Genomic DNA, 13,417 nt, shown 5'->3' with positions numbered 1-13,417 from the left:
TGTGCGATTGCTTATAAGTGTGTGCGCACATGCACCACAGAAACCATCTGTTCACAGTGAGCGAGCATGAGTCAGAGACTAGATCTGAGCCATGGCATCTGGGGTACGGCATTCACTCTCCTCTCTATGCAGATCTCCGCATGCCTCGCTTTCCGCTCCTTTTCCCCCCGTCTTCCTTCCTCTCTCCCCTTAGCTCATTTTGACTCATTGAATTTGCTTTCACCGCTGCATCTCCCTTCAGCTCTTCTTCTCCCCTCAGCTCCCTGCTCGCTCCAGCCCGCCCTTCGTTTGATTTCTTACAATATTTTATTATCGCAAGACAAGACAAATAGAGCTGATAATACACAGTTTGTTTTGGCGATTGAGTTTCTGTCATGGAGTCGGTGTTGCTCAAAGGCACAGGCTTAATCAACTGTCTTCTGCTGGAATCTTCTCTCAGCTATGAAACAGAGTCTGTCAATCACAGAGGAATTAACAGCACACACCCCTCTTTCATGTGCGGATGCAAGAGGGGTGTGTTCAATGCAAAAGCACGCAGACACACACACACACACACACATGAAACATCTTGGGAGATGTCAGCCACTGGGCTAAAGCATGGATTGAATTAATGGCTAATCAATGCCAGGTAGAATAACCTACGGGCCTCTAGTTACTCTACTCTAGCCTCTAGACTAACTCATACATATTGCCATGTGTACTTATATACAAACTGCTGATAAGAATCAATTATGGTCAAAGCAGTTTAGCCTAGTATTAGCTTAGTGTGTGGATGTTATGTTCCTATGTAGAAAAATGCTCTAATTCCAATTAGCTCCAATAGTATCAGCCATGCAAATAATTTTCATTAATTTCCCCAGTTTCCTGATGCTATATGACTCTTTTTTCATCCCACTATAATAATAAAGTTGAATGGCTTATAGTTGAACAAGCCATCAGCTATTTTTACTGAAGCTACTATCTACACTACTCCTGCACCGTACACACACACACACACACAACCCACTGAGCTGGAGGATGAACTACAACAGTGGGAAGTATACACTCCAGGGACATTCCTCTAACCCACTTTACTAGTGCCCTGCAATTATTTCCCAAACGCGTTACTCCTTAATGATTTCTTCTATCAGTACCATCCAGAGCACTAACGGAGTCCGTTTTGCTTGTTGATCAATGGGGAATGCTTCTCTGTGCACAAGTAGGTACTAGGTTGCTGGAGCTCCCCTGACATCCTTGACAGAAGGATGTGAGAATGCATCTGTCAGTCTTTCTGTTCTTTGATCGAAGCTGGAGCGTGGTGAGACGGGGCAAAGATCCCAGAGCAGAAGAGGAAAATCAGGTATTGCAAACCTCTCTCTACAAATGAGTTTGTGCAGAAACACGGACCAGTCTCTCAGAAAGTGCCGTGAGCTATATAAAGATTTCTAAAGGCGTTTTTTGGGGGTAAAACTGACAATATTTAAAATTCAAATTGAGGAAAAGCTTCGGTTTAAAGGAAACGTCAGTCTTCCTGTATTTTGACAGCTTTAATATATTATTGAAAAAACCCATATAAGCTAAATCTCTGACTAATGTTTGATACAGTTGTGGTCAGATGTTTATATACACTCATCATGTGCATAAATGTCACGGTAATTACACAAGTTTGAATTTATTATGGATTTTCTCTAAACCACACAGGGTCAAAAGTATACATACACTCACTTAAACCTTTTAATAAGCATGTCTACTAATGTCTCATTAGTGATCATGACTGACTGCATGGCTGACTTTGGCAGGACTCGTTGGATTGACCAGAGCACACAGAGTAATAGGAAGATCTAATATTGAGAACTGTAGATTTACACAAGTTGGGAAGGTCTCTTGGAGTAATTTCTACGCAAATGCAGCTTCCAGCATCATCAGTTCAAACAACTGTGTTTAAGTACAAGTTAATTGCATGTATCACAACTTCGTCAAGGTCTGGAACAAGACACAAATTGTCACCCTGAGGTGAGAAGAGTTGCTTAGGATGTTTGGGAACAACCCAGAAACTGACCAGGCTGAAGTCTGCAATGAACTGGGAAATGCTGCAACACCTACATTCCTTTACACAGTAAAGCAAGTTTTACATTGCCATGGACAACTGAACCCGACTGAAGTTTGTAGCTGCCCACATAAACAAACCAAATGCCGGAGAAAGGTTTTATGGCCAGAGGAGACAAAGATTAAGCTATTTATTTACAAGAACTAGAAGGTATGTTTGAAGGACAAAAGTGAGGCATTCAAATCTAAGAGCGCTGCAGAAACTGTCAAGCACGGTGGTAGTAGCATTCTGCTCTGGGGCTGTTTTGCTGCTAGTGGTATTGGTTTATTAAACAAAGATGATAGAATAATGAGAAAGGAGGACTACCCTCAGATTCTTCAGCTTCACCTCAAATCAGCAGATAGATGTTTGGAACATGGACACAATTGGATATTTCAACAGGACAATGATCTCACACACACATCAAACTGGTTTCAAATCGATAAATCACGTTAACATTAAGCTTCTGAAATGGCCTTCCCAAAGACCTGACCTCAACCCTTTTGAAAATATACTACAAGCTTTTTGATGACTACCAAAAGTGTCTGATCAAGGTGCAACTTGCTAAGGACTAATTAACCAAATATTAGTGAGGGTGTATGTATTTTTTTTATATATATGTATATTTATAATTTTGATCATGTGGATTAGAGAAACTCCTAAATACATTTATTGTTGTGGTTTTAAACTCATTATACATATAAATGTATGACAACTTACCCTAATCTCGCAAAGAGAAGAGCTAGTATGACTGTGAAAGTTATCCCCCCAAGAATGTTCCAAAGAAAAGTAAGACAAAAAGACATCAGACAACCTTGTGTTTAAAGCTCATCAAGTGCTCACACAGCAGGAAAGAAAAAGGAGGATCTGCAGTGAAGCCCGGTTTAGTCTGGGGGGTTCAAAAAGGGCCAAGAGTTCAAATACTTCACTGATAAAGGCCACAAGCACCACGCAGAGTCAAAAGTGGAAATAAATGTTTCTGCTCTCCCCTTCTGTCTGCTGCACTGCATGCCACGTACAAACACACCAACAGACACACACATAAAACTTAACATCAAAGGACCTTAATCTTCCTCCTCTCACGTCTATCATCCTCTATTCCATTTTAGCTTCACCTTACGCTGCAGCCGTTCAACAGCAGGAAGAGGAATATTCTGCTGCAGGCACTACTTTTAAAAAATTCTAGTCTTCTCTGTTGTCCTGGCAGGTGCTGCTACACTTTCTGAGTATATTTGATGTATAAAGGTTTAACTGCCTAAGGAGTTTTGACCGACAGGTGATTGGCTACTGCACATTAATACTGAGAGCTTTTTAAATAGACAATGTGCCAGCAAGAAAGATCATGTCACATCGTGTTTGTTCTTCTCTGATTTAGTAGTACAAGTGTATCATTACAGTATGTGAAGAGCTGCAGTGTGTCCTGATGTAATTAATGAATGTTTGCTCAGCAGAAATATCTTAAATCAAATTTCACTTATGTGCGACATTATTTGAAATATTTTATTTTAAGAAAAAAACTGTAGAAATGAAGGTTTTATATAAAATGAAGAACGTAAATTGATTACTTTTGATCATTATCCTATTAGAGCACTTAATTATGAACAAATTTTACCGTCTAGGTGTTGATTTGAGGTGAAGGATTTGGAGGTAGTCCTAATTCATTGTTCCATCCACTCTGTGCAATGCACCAGTGCCACGGCGAGAAAACAACCCATTATTTGTTTACTGTGGAAAGTGATGCTGATGAATCAGAAGTTTCCAGTTCATAACAGGCTTGAGTTTTGATGGTTTGTCTCTGTGTAATCCTTAGTTGCTGTCTCCCCTGTTTGCTATATCCCCGTGTCCAGTCAGTGTCTGTGTCTGCCCTGGTCCCACGTCTCTGTTCCCTCTGTTGCAGTGCGCGCGTGTTAGTCTGTGTCTTTAGTTCAGTCTGTGTCATGTTTCCTGTTTTATTTTGAAGGTCCTTGTCTGATGTTAATGTATCTGGTGTCGCTTCCCCTTGTCTCGTTAGGCCTGATTTGCCCCAGCTGTGTTTCCCTCCTGTTACCCATTCCCTGTTTGCTCCCTCTGTGTATTTAAGCCCTGTGTTTCTCTGTGTCCGTGTCGCGATCTACCGTTTATCTAGCTGTGTGTTCTGTCAGTCTTCTGATGTAAGTTTATTTTGTTATTTCCAGTTATGTTATATTTGAGTTTAACATTAAAGCTGTCTTGAGTTCAAGTGTTGCCTCCAAGTGTCTGCACCTTGGGTCCTATTCCTGTCTGCACACAGCCGTTCCATAACAGTTACTGAACATCCTAACCAGTTTTCTCCCATCTACGGGTGACAGTTTGGGTCTTCTCCCAGACCTTTGCCAAGTGGTGACATATCCACATAAGTTGTACTTGCAGTTGTTTAAATTGAGGATGCTGAGATGTATAGTTGCTTAGAAATAGCTCCAAAAAGACAATAAATATTCATGAATAAAGGATTCTTAAAATCACTGATTTCAGCTTGACACACATACACGTGCCCCCACTCTTAGTCAGTAATGGTGCTATTTCCTTCATCAATACGTACAAAGTTTAAAACAATAAAAACATTTTTTTCTCCTGAAGCACATGGGCTTTTCAAAAATAAAACCTCCCTATTTATGCAGCTTTGTTTAAAAAAAAAAAGATAAACACATTCTGCTTTGGAAACCCAGAGGGATTCCTCTTTTCCCTGTTGCACTGCAGAGAGCCGTTCCCTCAGTACTGCACAGTTTGTGTTCACTTTTTAACCAATGGCAAAGAAAAGACAAGGATAAAAAAAAAGTATGAGCACAAGGGGGGAAATGAGGGAAAGGAGCGATGACATAACAGGGGGCCTGATGTGCGTGAGAGCGAGGCGCTTACGTCAACTGTAACTGGGAGAGGAAGAGCAAGCATTTCCTATGTAGGTCACATTAAATACACATGCAGCCATCACAAAATTCAGCCAACTATCTAACCAGTCTGCCAAGCAGCACTGGGATCACAACTGTAAATTCTTCCAGGCCCCTGCTACTGTGAAAATGAAAGCTATTCACACAAGCATTGCTGTTATCTCTGCTAATGCTGACAGAATCTGCAGCACAGACCCAGTTACAGTAAGAACCTGTAAAATTACTGGTAAGTCTGGGTAACGATGATGTGTGCTGTGTCGTTTTGACAAACACTAAGCGTAAGAATGGAAAGACCAACGTGGCCTGTGCACAAACCTATTGATGAATAAACACTAATGCAAATTGACTGCACTGAACTGACTTATCACAGCTACACACTGCACTGCTAGTGACTATAATCTGATTTTTCTTTGGTGTCCTCGTGTGTTATGGAAGATGTGCTCTTTGAATCTGTGTCTCTGCAGACGATAATTACATTGATATTGTGTGTGAAAATTCAGAGTGAAGGATAAATTGCAGGAGGGGTGGAACACAAAGAGAAAGCAAACCCTAACATAATGCATGTGGGTGGGGGCTGTTTATGCAAACTATATTCATGAGGGAAAACACAGTGGAAGGCAACAAAAGCGCTTAAGTGCTTATCACTCTTAATGTATCATAATGTGGTGATAAAGTCGGCATTAAAGTTAACAGGCAGGCATTCGCGTGACGTGAACGTGGCATCATAGAAAAGCAGAAGCGTGCATGGAAGGGCCTCTATCTCACGCGTGGTAATGGTGGTGTCAACAGATTTGAGCTGACTCACGGTGAGCTGTTCTGCAGGGGTCACTCTGTGTGCTGTCAGCAGAATGGGCCGAGGAGACAGAGGACACGCTGGAGCTCCGGACGAAGCCAAATGCCGCCAGGCGGCCCGCGGGCAGGCGGCTGGAGCTGAAACCTGGGGGGCGAAGACCCGACTGACTTGCTTTGGGAAGCAGAGACCTGGAGGCCGCTGCAGCCTGGGGCTGGGCTGCTGCTGTCATAGTAGCAGGCGAGGTGGCAGCCTGGTCATCTGAGAATCAAGCATAAATCATGTTATCTCATGTGTATTACTGAGAATTCTAAAAAACTAATCAAGACATATGCAAAGAACTGAGAAAAAAAGCACTACTTCACTGCATTTCATCATATCTGGCTCTACTGCATTTATGCTCCTTTTGTCTAATTTGCACAAATGAATCCTGATATACAGGAAAGTAATTTTGTGTACAGATGTCTCTGTGTGTGCATGTATATGTGTGTGTGTTAGTACTTATTGACTAAACTCATTAGGCAAAATATATACAAGAAGCTCAACAGTTGTGATGTTTATCCCCCTGTGAACCATTCATTATCCTGTGTTGACTAAGCTCTCAGTGGGCACCAGGAAGTTCGTCATTCTATGACTATGACTGCTGCGCCAAGTAAATATAATAAGTATACACACAACAACCTGTGAACAGCTGTGTTTGGCTCTGCTGGTGATTGCAGACTGGGCTACTGGCCAGCGAGTTCTCAAACGCCAGCGCTATCATGGTATTCAATGTGACACTCACAGATCAGGTCATTGTTAATATATCTATCTAACCCATAATCTTACTGCCTTATTATCAGTAACCCTTCAAAGTTATCTGGAAGACTAAAAGCAGTCGTTTCCAAACTGGAAAGGCATGGAAGGTAAATTTAAAAAAAGAGAAACTATTGTTATTGAGGGACAAAAGGAAAATGTTTGGAATCAAAGAGAGAAACTGAGGTTAAAAAGGTAATCACAGCCTCATAGAGGAAGCTATTGTCAGGGAACGATTGTGAGAAATCCTCTCTTTGCTGTAATCTATGGTTTCCAATGGCAATACAGATGAAATGTGAAGGCATGAACAACAAAGGCTACACACAAATATACACACAATGGGCAGTGGGCAAATCCCCAGGCCATGGATAAAAGCTCCATCTTGGCTGCACTAGCCTGCAGAACAAGGTCTAGATCCTGGGTGGAAGAGGAGCTTTATCCCCTGCTGGCTACAGAGATAAGGTAGACAGCCCTCATTTCCTCTCCATTTGGCACAGCTGCATGTGCCAGTGCATGCTATGTGGGCAACCACATCGTGAGGACAAGAGAAAGAAAGAAAAACTTTGTGAAGGAGAAATAAAACTCTGTTGGAACAGAGAGGGGAAAACCCGAGAGAAAAATTAAAAAAGCTTCCAGTCTAGCTCCCTTCCAGCATCATCAATGCTGCTGCTCGCACTTGTCATGTCCTCCCTCGATCCTTAGCGCCCGTCTGTGTGCCATGCGGTCTGTTCATTAGATTGGAGCTTGCTCCTCTAGAGTGAGAAGGTCAGGATCATTCAAGATAAATGGTCTCATTTCTATTCTATCCTCCCAACCCCCACTCCTCTGTACTCATTCACTCTGAGAGACAAGGGAGAGAAGTGAGCTTCGCAATCATCAACTATAGCCTAAATACCACAGCTGCAGACTGCTTGTGAATATAGAAAGCAGTAACCGGTGTCTTTATTCCACACATCTTAAAGTTCTCTGTGATAAAGTCACCATCAAAAAGCTTATTTATAAAGGTCCTTTAGGCTATAATTGTTTTCCCTTAGAAAACCCTAAGAGTTTTGCCAATGCTAGAGACGTGAGTAAAACCATATTTCCGTCCACCGCCTTTGAATGAAAGCAAGGACATTAAGTAATTTAGGCCAGAAAAATTCAATGGGATAGGCAGCTGGGAAAGGTGCAACAATCGCCAGCCTTTTAGAGTCAGGTGAAGGTGAGACACAAAAACCTGCACCAATTACCTCCACTGAGTCTTAAATTCCATGTAAATGTAACACCTAAGTTTATTACAATCTCTGCAGCAGAACATGCACAAAGCATCAGGATCACTGCTTTTAGAGTAGATGAGAGTGTCAGCACGAAGAAGCTGTGGTTGCTACAACACATATGAGAAGAAGGTCCTTATTATAAAAACAATACAGTATTTAGACGTATCTATATAGTAATTAAGTAAGTAGTTTGAGCAGCTTGACAGCTACACAATAACTTTATAGCATAACTACTATAATCTGTGTGATACAGAGAGATTTCCTCTTCCCTTGCATGTTGTTATTCACAGAGATGAATGAAATAAAGGGGTGGGGGGTTCTAGTTAGGGTTTTCCCAGGAGACTGATGAGAAAAAATGAAAAGCTCAAATAATTTCAGCATTTCAGGTGCCGTTTATCCAACCATGCAAAGGGCATGGAGGATTCCAGAAGAAGATAGTGACATCACTTAAGTGTTAATTGCTTTGTACTTCAAAGGCTTTAGTTCCCAGAGGGCCAAGCGGCATGTAGTTGCTATGCATATGTATTAATAAGGATTATGATAAGGAAGCCCAGCACATCATGAAACTATGCTGATCAATTGTGCATGTTCAGTTTTGGGTATGTATGTATGTATTTTGTGTATATATGTATATATTAAAGTACACATGTACATGTACAAAATCTCTCTGGATGTTATCAGTTTGTGTCTGCGTTGGCACCCTCAGCTACACAGCAAATCAAACATGCATGGGAGTGATAAATGACACAGCCTGCCAGCAGTGTGCAGGATGATGAGAAAATTTTAGACTCCAATATTGCATTAACGGTTGAGCTGTGACTTAAATCTGAGTTCGGCAGCCAGAGATGCTATCTGAACCCTCAGAATTGGAAAATTTTTGTGCGTAAAGAGGAAGTAGTTATTTATTTATTTGATTTTGGTGATGGCAGCGTACTGGTGTGGAACAAGTCCCCTCAGAGTGTCTCTAAAAGATTCCCAATCAGATCAAAATTAATCTCAGAGAATGCATTTTAATGAGCTGCCTTCATCTCGGGCCAAGTTGATAGGGGGAGGAAAGGGTCCCAAAACTGCTTGGTGCGGCAGAGGAGAAGAAAGGTAATGCAGTATAAATTTTAGGTTGCTGAAAATAGAATCTGACATGAGCTCAGATGACTCAAAAGAGGTCATTTACAGTTGCTATCCTTGCTGCTTTCTGTGTGGAAAATTCAGATCTGGTCAAATGTTTAATTTACCTGTATTATCCGGGTCTTTCTGATTAGTTGCTGGGGTGACAGGTTGGACCGGCTGGCTGAAGACTTGTGTTGACCTCTGACCTTGACTAGGTCCTCTGCCCTTGGCCGAGATCGTAACCGTTCTGGTGACAGCTCCCAGTCCCAGACGCAGACCTCTGCCAGACCGCAGAAGACTGCCACTCCCTCCTGCCTGAGCAGCCGTCCTGCTCTGCAGAGCGTCCTCAGCGGAGCAGCCTTTCAAGCTGATGGATCTTCCAACCTAGAAATCAAAATCACCAAATAGAGTCAAATGCCATCAAAATAACTGACATGCTGTGTTTTCTGGAGCCATTTCTGTGCAGTTAAATCACATAAGAGCTTTCCATTTTTCATTGCAGCATTTCAAGTATGGGCCACACTTAAATTCATGATTAAGATAATAACAGCGTTATCTTTTGTTTTTTTTAACTTGCATTTGTGTGTGTTTGCTTTAAAACCCCCTTCAGACTTTCACCCATGTTTGTTAACAACAATCTCTGGATATTGTGGCAGCTTTAATTTTGTGCAAAAGTGCAATGCACCCTGTAATCTAATAGCAGCATGATGCTGATTATTTAAAAAAAAAGGTATTTCTATCCTCAGTTTGGAACTCTGCTGCATGCTTCTTTTTCTTATATTGTGAGTAGAAGCAATCAAATCTGATGAAAAATGGAACCCAGCAAATCAGATGTTATTAACTCTAAATGAAAATGTAACAGAGTCCTGCAGGGAAACTGGAAGCTGCGGAATAAATTTGAATTGTTGACACTCTCAACAGTGTTTCTGTGTTCTAGGCAAAATGCTAACACACATACATTGTCATGTGAAGCACTGAAAACTAACTCATCCCCCGCGGACTTTGCACTTCAACAAGCATTAAATATTTATTTCCCCATGTTCGTGTTTGACTGCGTATATAAGTATGAATGCAAAATGAATTTATTGAATCAGTATCAATAAGAAATAGGTTTAGAAGCAATAATGAAGGTCCTCTGAGAGTGATCATAAAATGCAAAAGACCTGTTATCAATTATAAATGGTTTACTAGGCCTATCAGCATGATGGAAGCATTAACATGCTTAGTCAACAAACTGTGCGTAAGACTCATAATAAAAGAAAGACTTAAAATCACATCTCTACAGTAAACAGGACTCACCTCTGATGGTGTCCCATAGAAGTTGTCTGCCTTGCTGCCCAGTTTTGGAGGTGCTGTGTGGCTATGGGCGTGTACGGGTGGAACAGTGTTTGTGTGTCCAGGAGCCCTTATACTCCTATTCAGTATTCCTGATGGAAAAATGTTTGTCTGCATCTCCTGTCGGTACTTATCATAAAGCAGATTGGAGGCACAAAGAACTGGGGCTCCTCGGGTTTCCGGATCAGGCCTTGGGGGCTCTTTAGGTGTGTCTTTAAAAGATGTGGGTGTTTGGCTGTGGGTGCATGCGGACAGCCTGGATGGTAGAGAGGATACCTGATACGGTCCATCAGAAGCCTGAGGCTTAAACTGAGGATTCTTTCGGACGTAGGTAATGATTTTGGGGCGAACTCCTTTAGGTTTCAGTTTAGGTGATGGCGAGCTGTCTTTGGGGGAGTTGTTGTTGTTAGAGCTGGGGGAGCTTTGCTGGTTGTTAAGAGGCGCTTTGGGGATTCCACTTGTGCTTATATTAGTTTTGACTGGTGCTCTCAAGCAACTGTTGCCATAGCCCTGAGCTGATGTTGATACAGCAGGGATGTGTCTAACCACTCCAGAGACATTCCTAGAAACGAGGTACATGGAGGGTTGCCTGCATGGTGAGCCCTGGGGTGTCCTGAGAGGTGAGTGTGGAGGGGTTGATGACCTGGATTCAACCCCAGTTCTGTTGGGACTAGAGCAATTCCTTCTGTATGTAAGCTGAGTCTGGGGTCTCTTCTCTAAGGTGGAAGGGTTTGAGGGATTGGAACTGTGGCGTGCACTTGTAGCTGGCTGTTTTTCCGCTGGTGCAGTCTCCCTTTGGGATGTCTGGCTGGGTTGCCTCAGCTGGGAGATTCCAGATGTGTTGTACAGGTGGGAGAAATCCGATGGTTCACGTAAAGATGTTTTTGTAAACTTTCTGTTTGACCCATTACTGTGTGGATCTGCAGAGAGGTTAAGAGGAGACAGTTGCCCTGTCTCAGTTTGCTGAGTGTTGGAGTCTGCACTCCTCGCTCTTCCCATCTCCGTCTGACAGAGAGGTCTCACAAGCTGTTGGCGCCGTGGTGGCAGCACCCTCTCCTCAAATCCAGCCTTTCTCCTTTGGCCCAGCCCTCCATCAGAGGACAAGCCATTTCTATGACTTCTCTCATCTTTTCTCTGATCCTGGTATGAGAATGCTGGGTTAAGGGTCTCCTGAGGATGCATCGATGGGGAGTTCTGATTGGCATCTACAGGGGCTGCCCTTCTTCTGTTCTGGGCTGAGGTAGTGTTTTGGGCATTGTGATAAGGGTTGGTCTTCGACAGAGAGGCGAGAGAAGTTTCTCCATCACCATCCAGAGCACTAGACAGGCTTCCACTGAGGGAAACAGCTGACAGGCTGGAGACAAACACATTCGTCTCAGACTTAGACTCCTTCAGACCTCCCTTCCATCTTTCTCTGCCTGACCTGGTGTCCTGTTTCTCTGCTGTCACGCATGCGTCTAGCTCCTCAGTGCTATGACAGGCGATCCTTTTCTGAACCTCTTTGCCTCTCTGAATTTTACTCTCCACTCTGTTGCTGTCATTGTCATTTCTCCTCACGCCGGTAGAAGCAGAGCTGGCTGTTGAACTCGATGATATTGACATGGCACCTTCATCTTTTCCATCTTTCATGCTTCCACAATCGTCCTCCTCCTCATTCTCCTCCTGCTTCCTGCTTCCCAGGTAAGTATGTATCTCCTGACGTGCCAAAAGCTCATAGTCAGACTCCACGCATTGCTGCTCTGATCCCCAAAACTCTAACTTTTCTGGGGAGTCGCTCTGAGAGACCAAGGGAGGCATAGAGCTTGTGCCGTATCCCGTGTCCTCATACAAACCTCTTCTTTCTTGATCACTGATTGAGGATAACTGATTGGCGTTGTCATCTCCAGACTGAGAGAACTGGATCTGGGTTTTATTTCCAATCTTTTCTCCTCTGTCAACACTGACCCTCAGGCCTTGGATACTAGTTGGATTGCTCATGTTGAATAGATTTTTGTCACACTCAACGACACCTGCAGGATACTGAGGCCATTTATGGAGCTACAAAAGTTACTTCCCTCACTGCCTTTTCTCTTCAGGGTCTGATGTTGGCTCTTTTGAATAAGCCAGGGACAAAATGTCATCTCATGAAACCTTTCTCACTTTACGTCTCTTATTTTGCATTTATGGCGAGTTAAAAAGCTGTCTCTGATGGTTTTTCACCACGATGAAGGTCTTTCAATCTGAAATAAAAGACAACAAAGGGAACTGTCAGAAAAAAAGCATCAAGTACGCTTAATAAGCAGCCATTCTGCAGTTCCCCCACAGAGTCACTTAATTTTTTTTTAATATTCAGCCTGCTCTGGGTAGCAGCAATTATGAAATCAGCTGTGTACAGCGAACCATTTTCTGCTCTTAATGTGTGACTCATATCAGTGGATGGCCATTTGAAAAAAAACTGGTTGCCTATGAGAGAAGAAGCACTGGAAGTATAACAAGAAAATTACAGTTTTAATACTACCTTGTTTCTATTTCAGAGGCATCAGAGACTTTACAAGTAGAGGAGAACTCTTGACTCCCACTTAGAGATTTCTTGTTTTATAGTGGGTGGTTGCAAGACAGTTTAGCATAAATGGGGCCTATGGAGTTGGTGCCATGTAACATGCACACAATTACAGCAGTTTGCAAGTTTTATTGTGTGTTCAAAAAGAACTTGGAGGTTTTAACTTATCATTTTTATGAGAACTAGATATTAGTTCTCTAAGTAATAATGTTCATTTTAATTTCAGGCATCACCAAAGTCATTCTAGACACAAGTCTGGCCACTTGGCAGCCATCTTGAAATGCCTCCAGATACTTATTTTAAAACATTATCCAAATTATCTTTAAGTTCAATGGTTTCAATGGACATTTTGTCCCAGTAGCTAAACTTCTACCAGCAAATTCTCCCTTGAATTTCTGTGAGTGCCATGTCTCCTCCTTATAAGCGAATCATTTGGAAACTGGTGCGATTGATATTGGCAAAATTGGGTTCTTTGTAAGTAAAGCTCGACATACTGGCAGCTCCAGTTTAGGCAATAAATGAAAATGTAAAAAGTAAAGAAGATGCGATGTTATTGTGCTGACGTTGCACAGTTTGTTCTCCACAGGGCACCCTGCAACTCACCTGTTGCAGCAATTTGGAACCTAC

General features: G+C 42.4%; 1 protein-coding gene across 2 annotated transcripts in view; it reads right to left on the bottom strand.

Annotated features, from left to right (window-relative positions):
- Window positions 1-13,417, bottom strand: part of mtus2a (microtubule associated tumor suppressor candidate 2a) — a 43,865-nt gene that overhangs the window by 17,514 nt on the left and 12,934 nt on the right. For both annotated transcript variants that reach the window (XM_087847307.1, XM_087847308.1), the window contains exons 2-4: window positions 10,216-12,470; window positions 9,042-9,300; window positions 5,774-6,019 (exon numbers count right to left, since the gene is read on the bottom strand). In XM_087847307.1, coding sequence (XP_087703433.1) covers window positions 5,774-6,019; window positions 9,042-9,300; window positions 10,216-12,228 — 2,518 coding nt within the window. In that variant the 5' untranslated portion in view covers window positions 12,229-12,470. The remainder of the gene's footprint in view (window positions 1-5,773; window positions 6,020-9,041; window positions 9,301-10,215; window positions 12,471-13,417) is intronic.

The sequence above is a fragment of the Neolamprologus brichardi genome, chromosome 10 (assembly GCF_056152115.1).
Source record: "Neolamprologus brichardi isolate AB-2024 chromosome 10, ASM5615211v1, whole genome shotgun sequence".
Lineage (NCBI taxonomy): Eukaryota > Metazoa > Chordata > Actinopteri > Cichliformes > Cichlidae > Neolamprologus > Neolamprologus brichardi.
The sequence above is the reverse complement of the archived record's forward strand: the minus strand, read 5'-3'. Positions and strand labels throughout refer to the sequence as shown.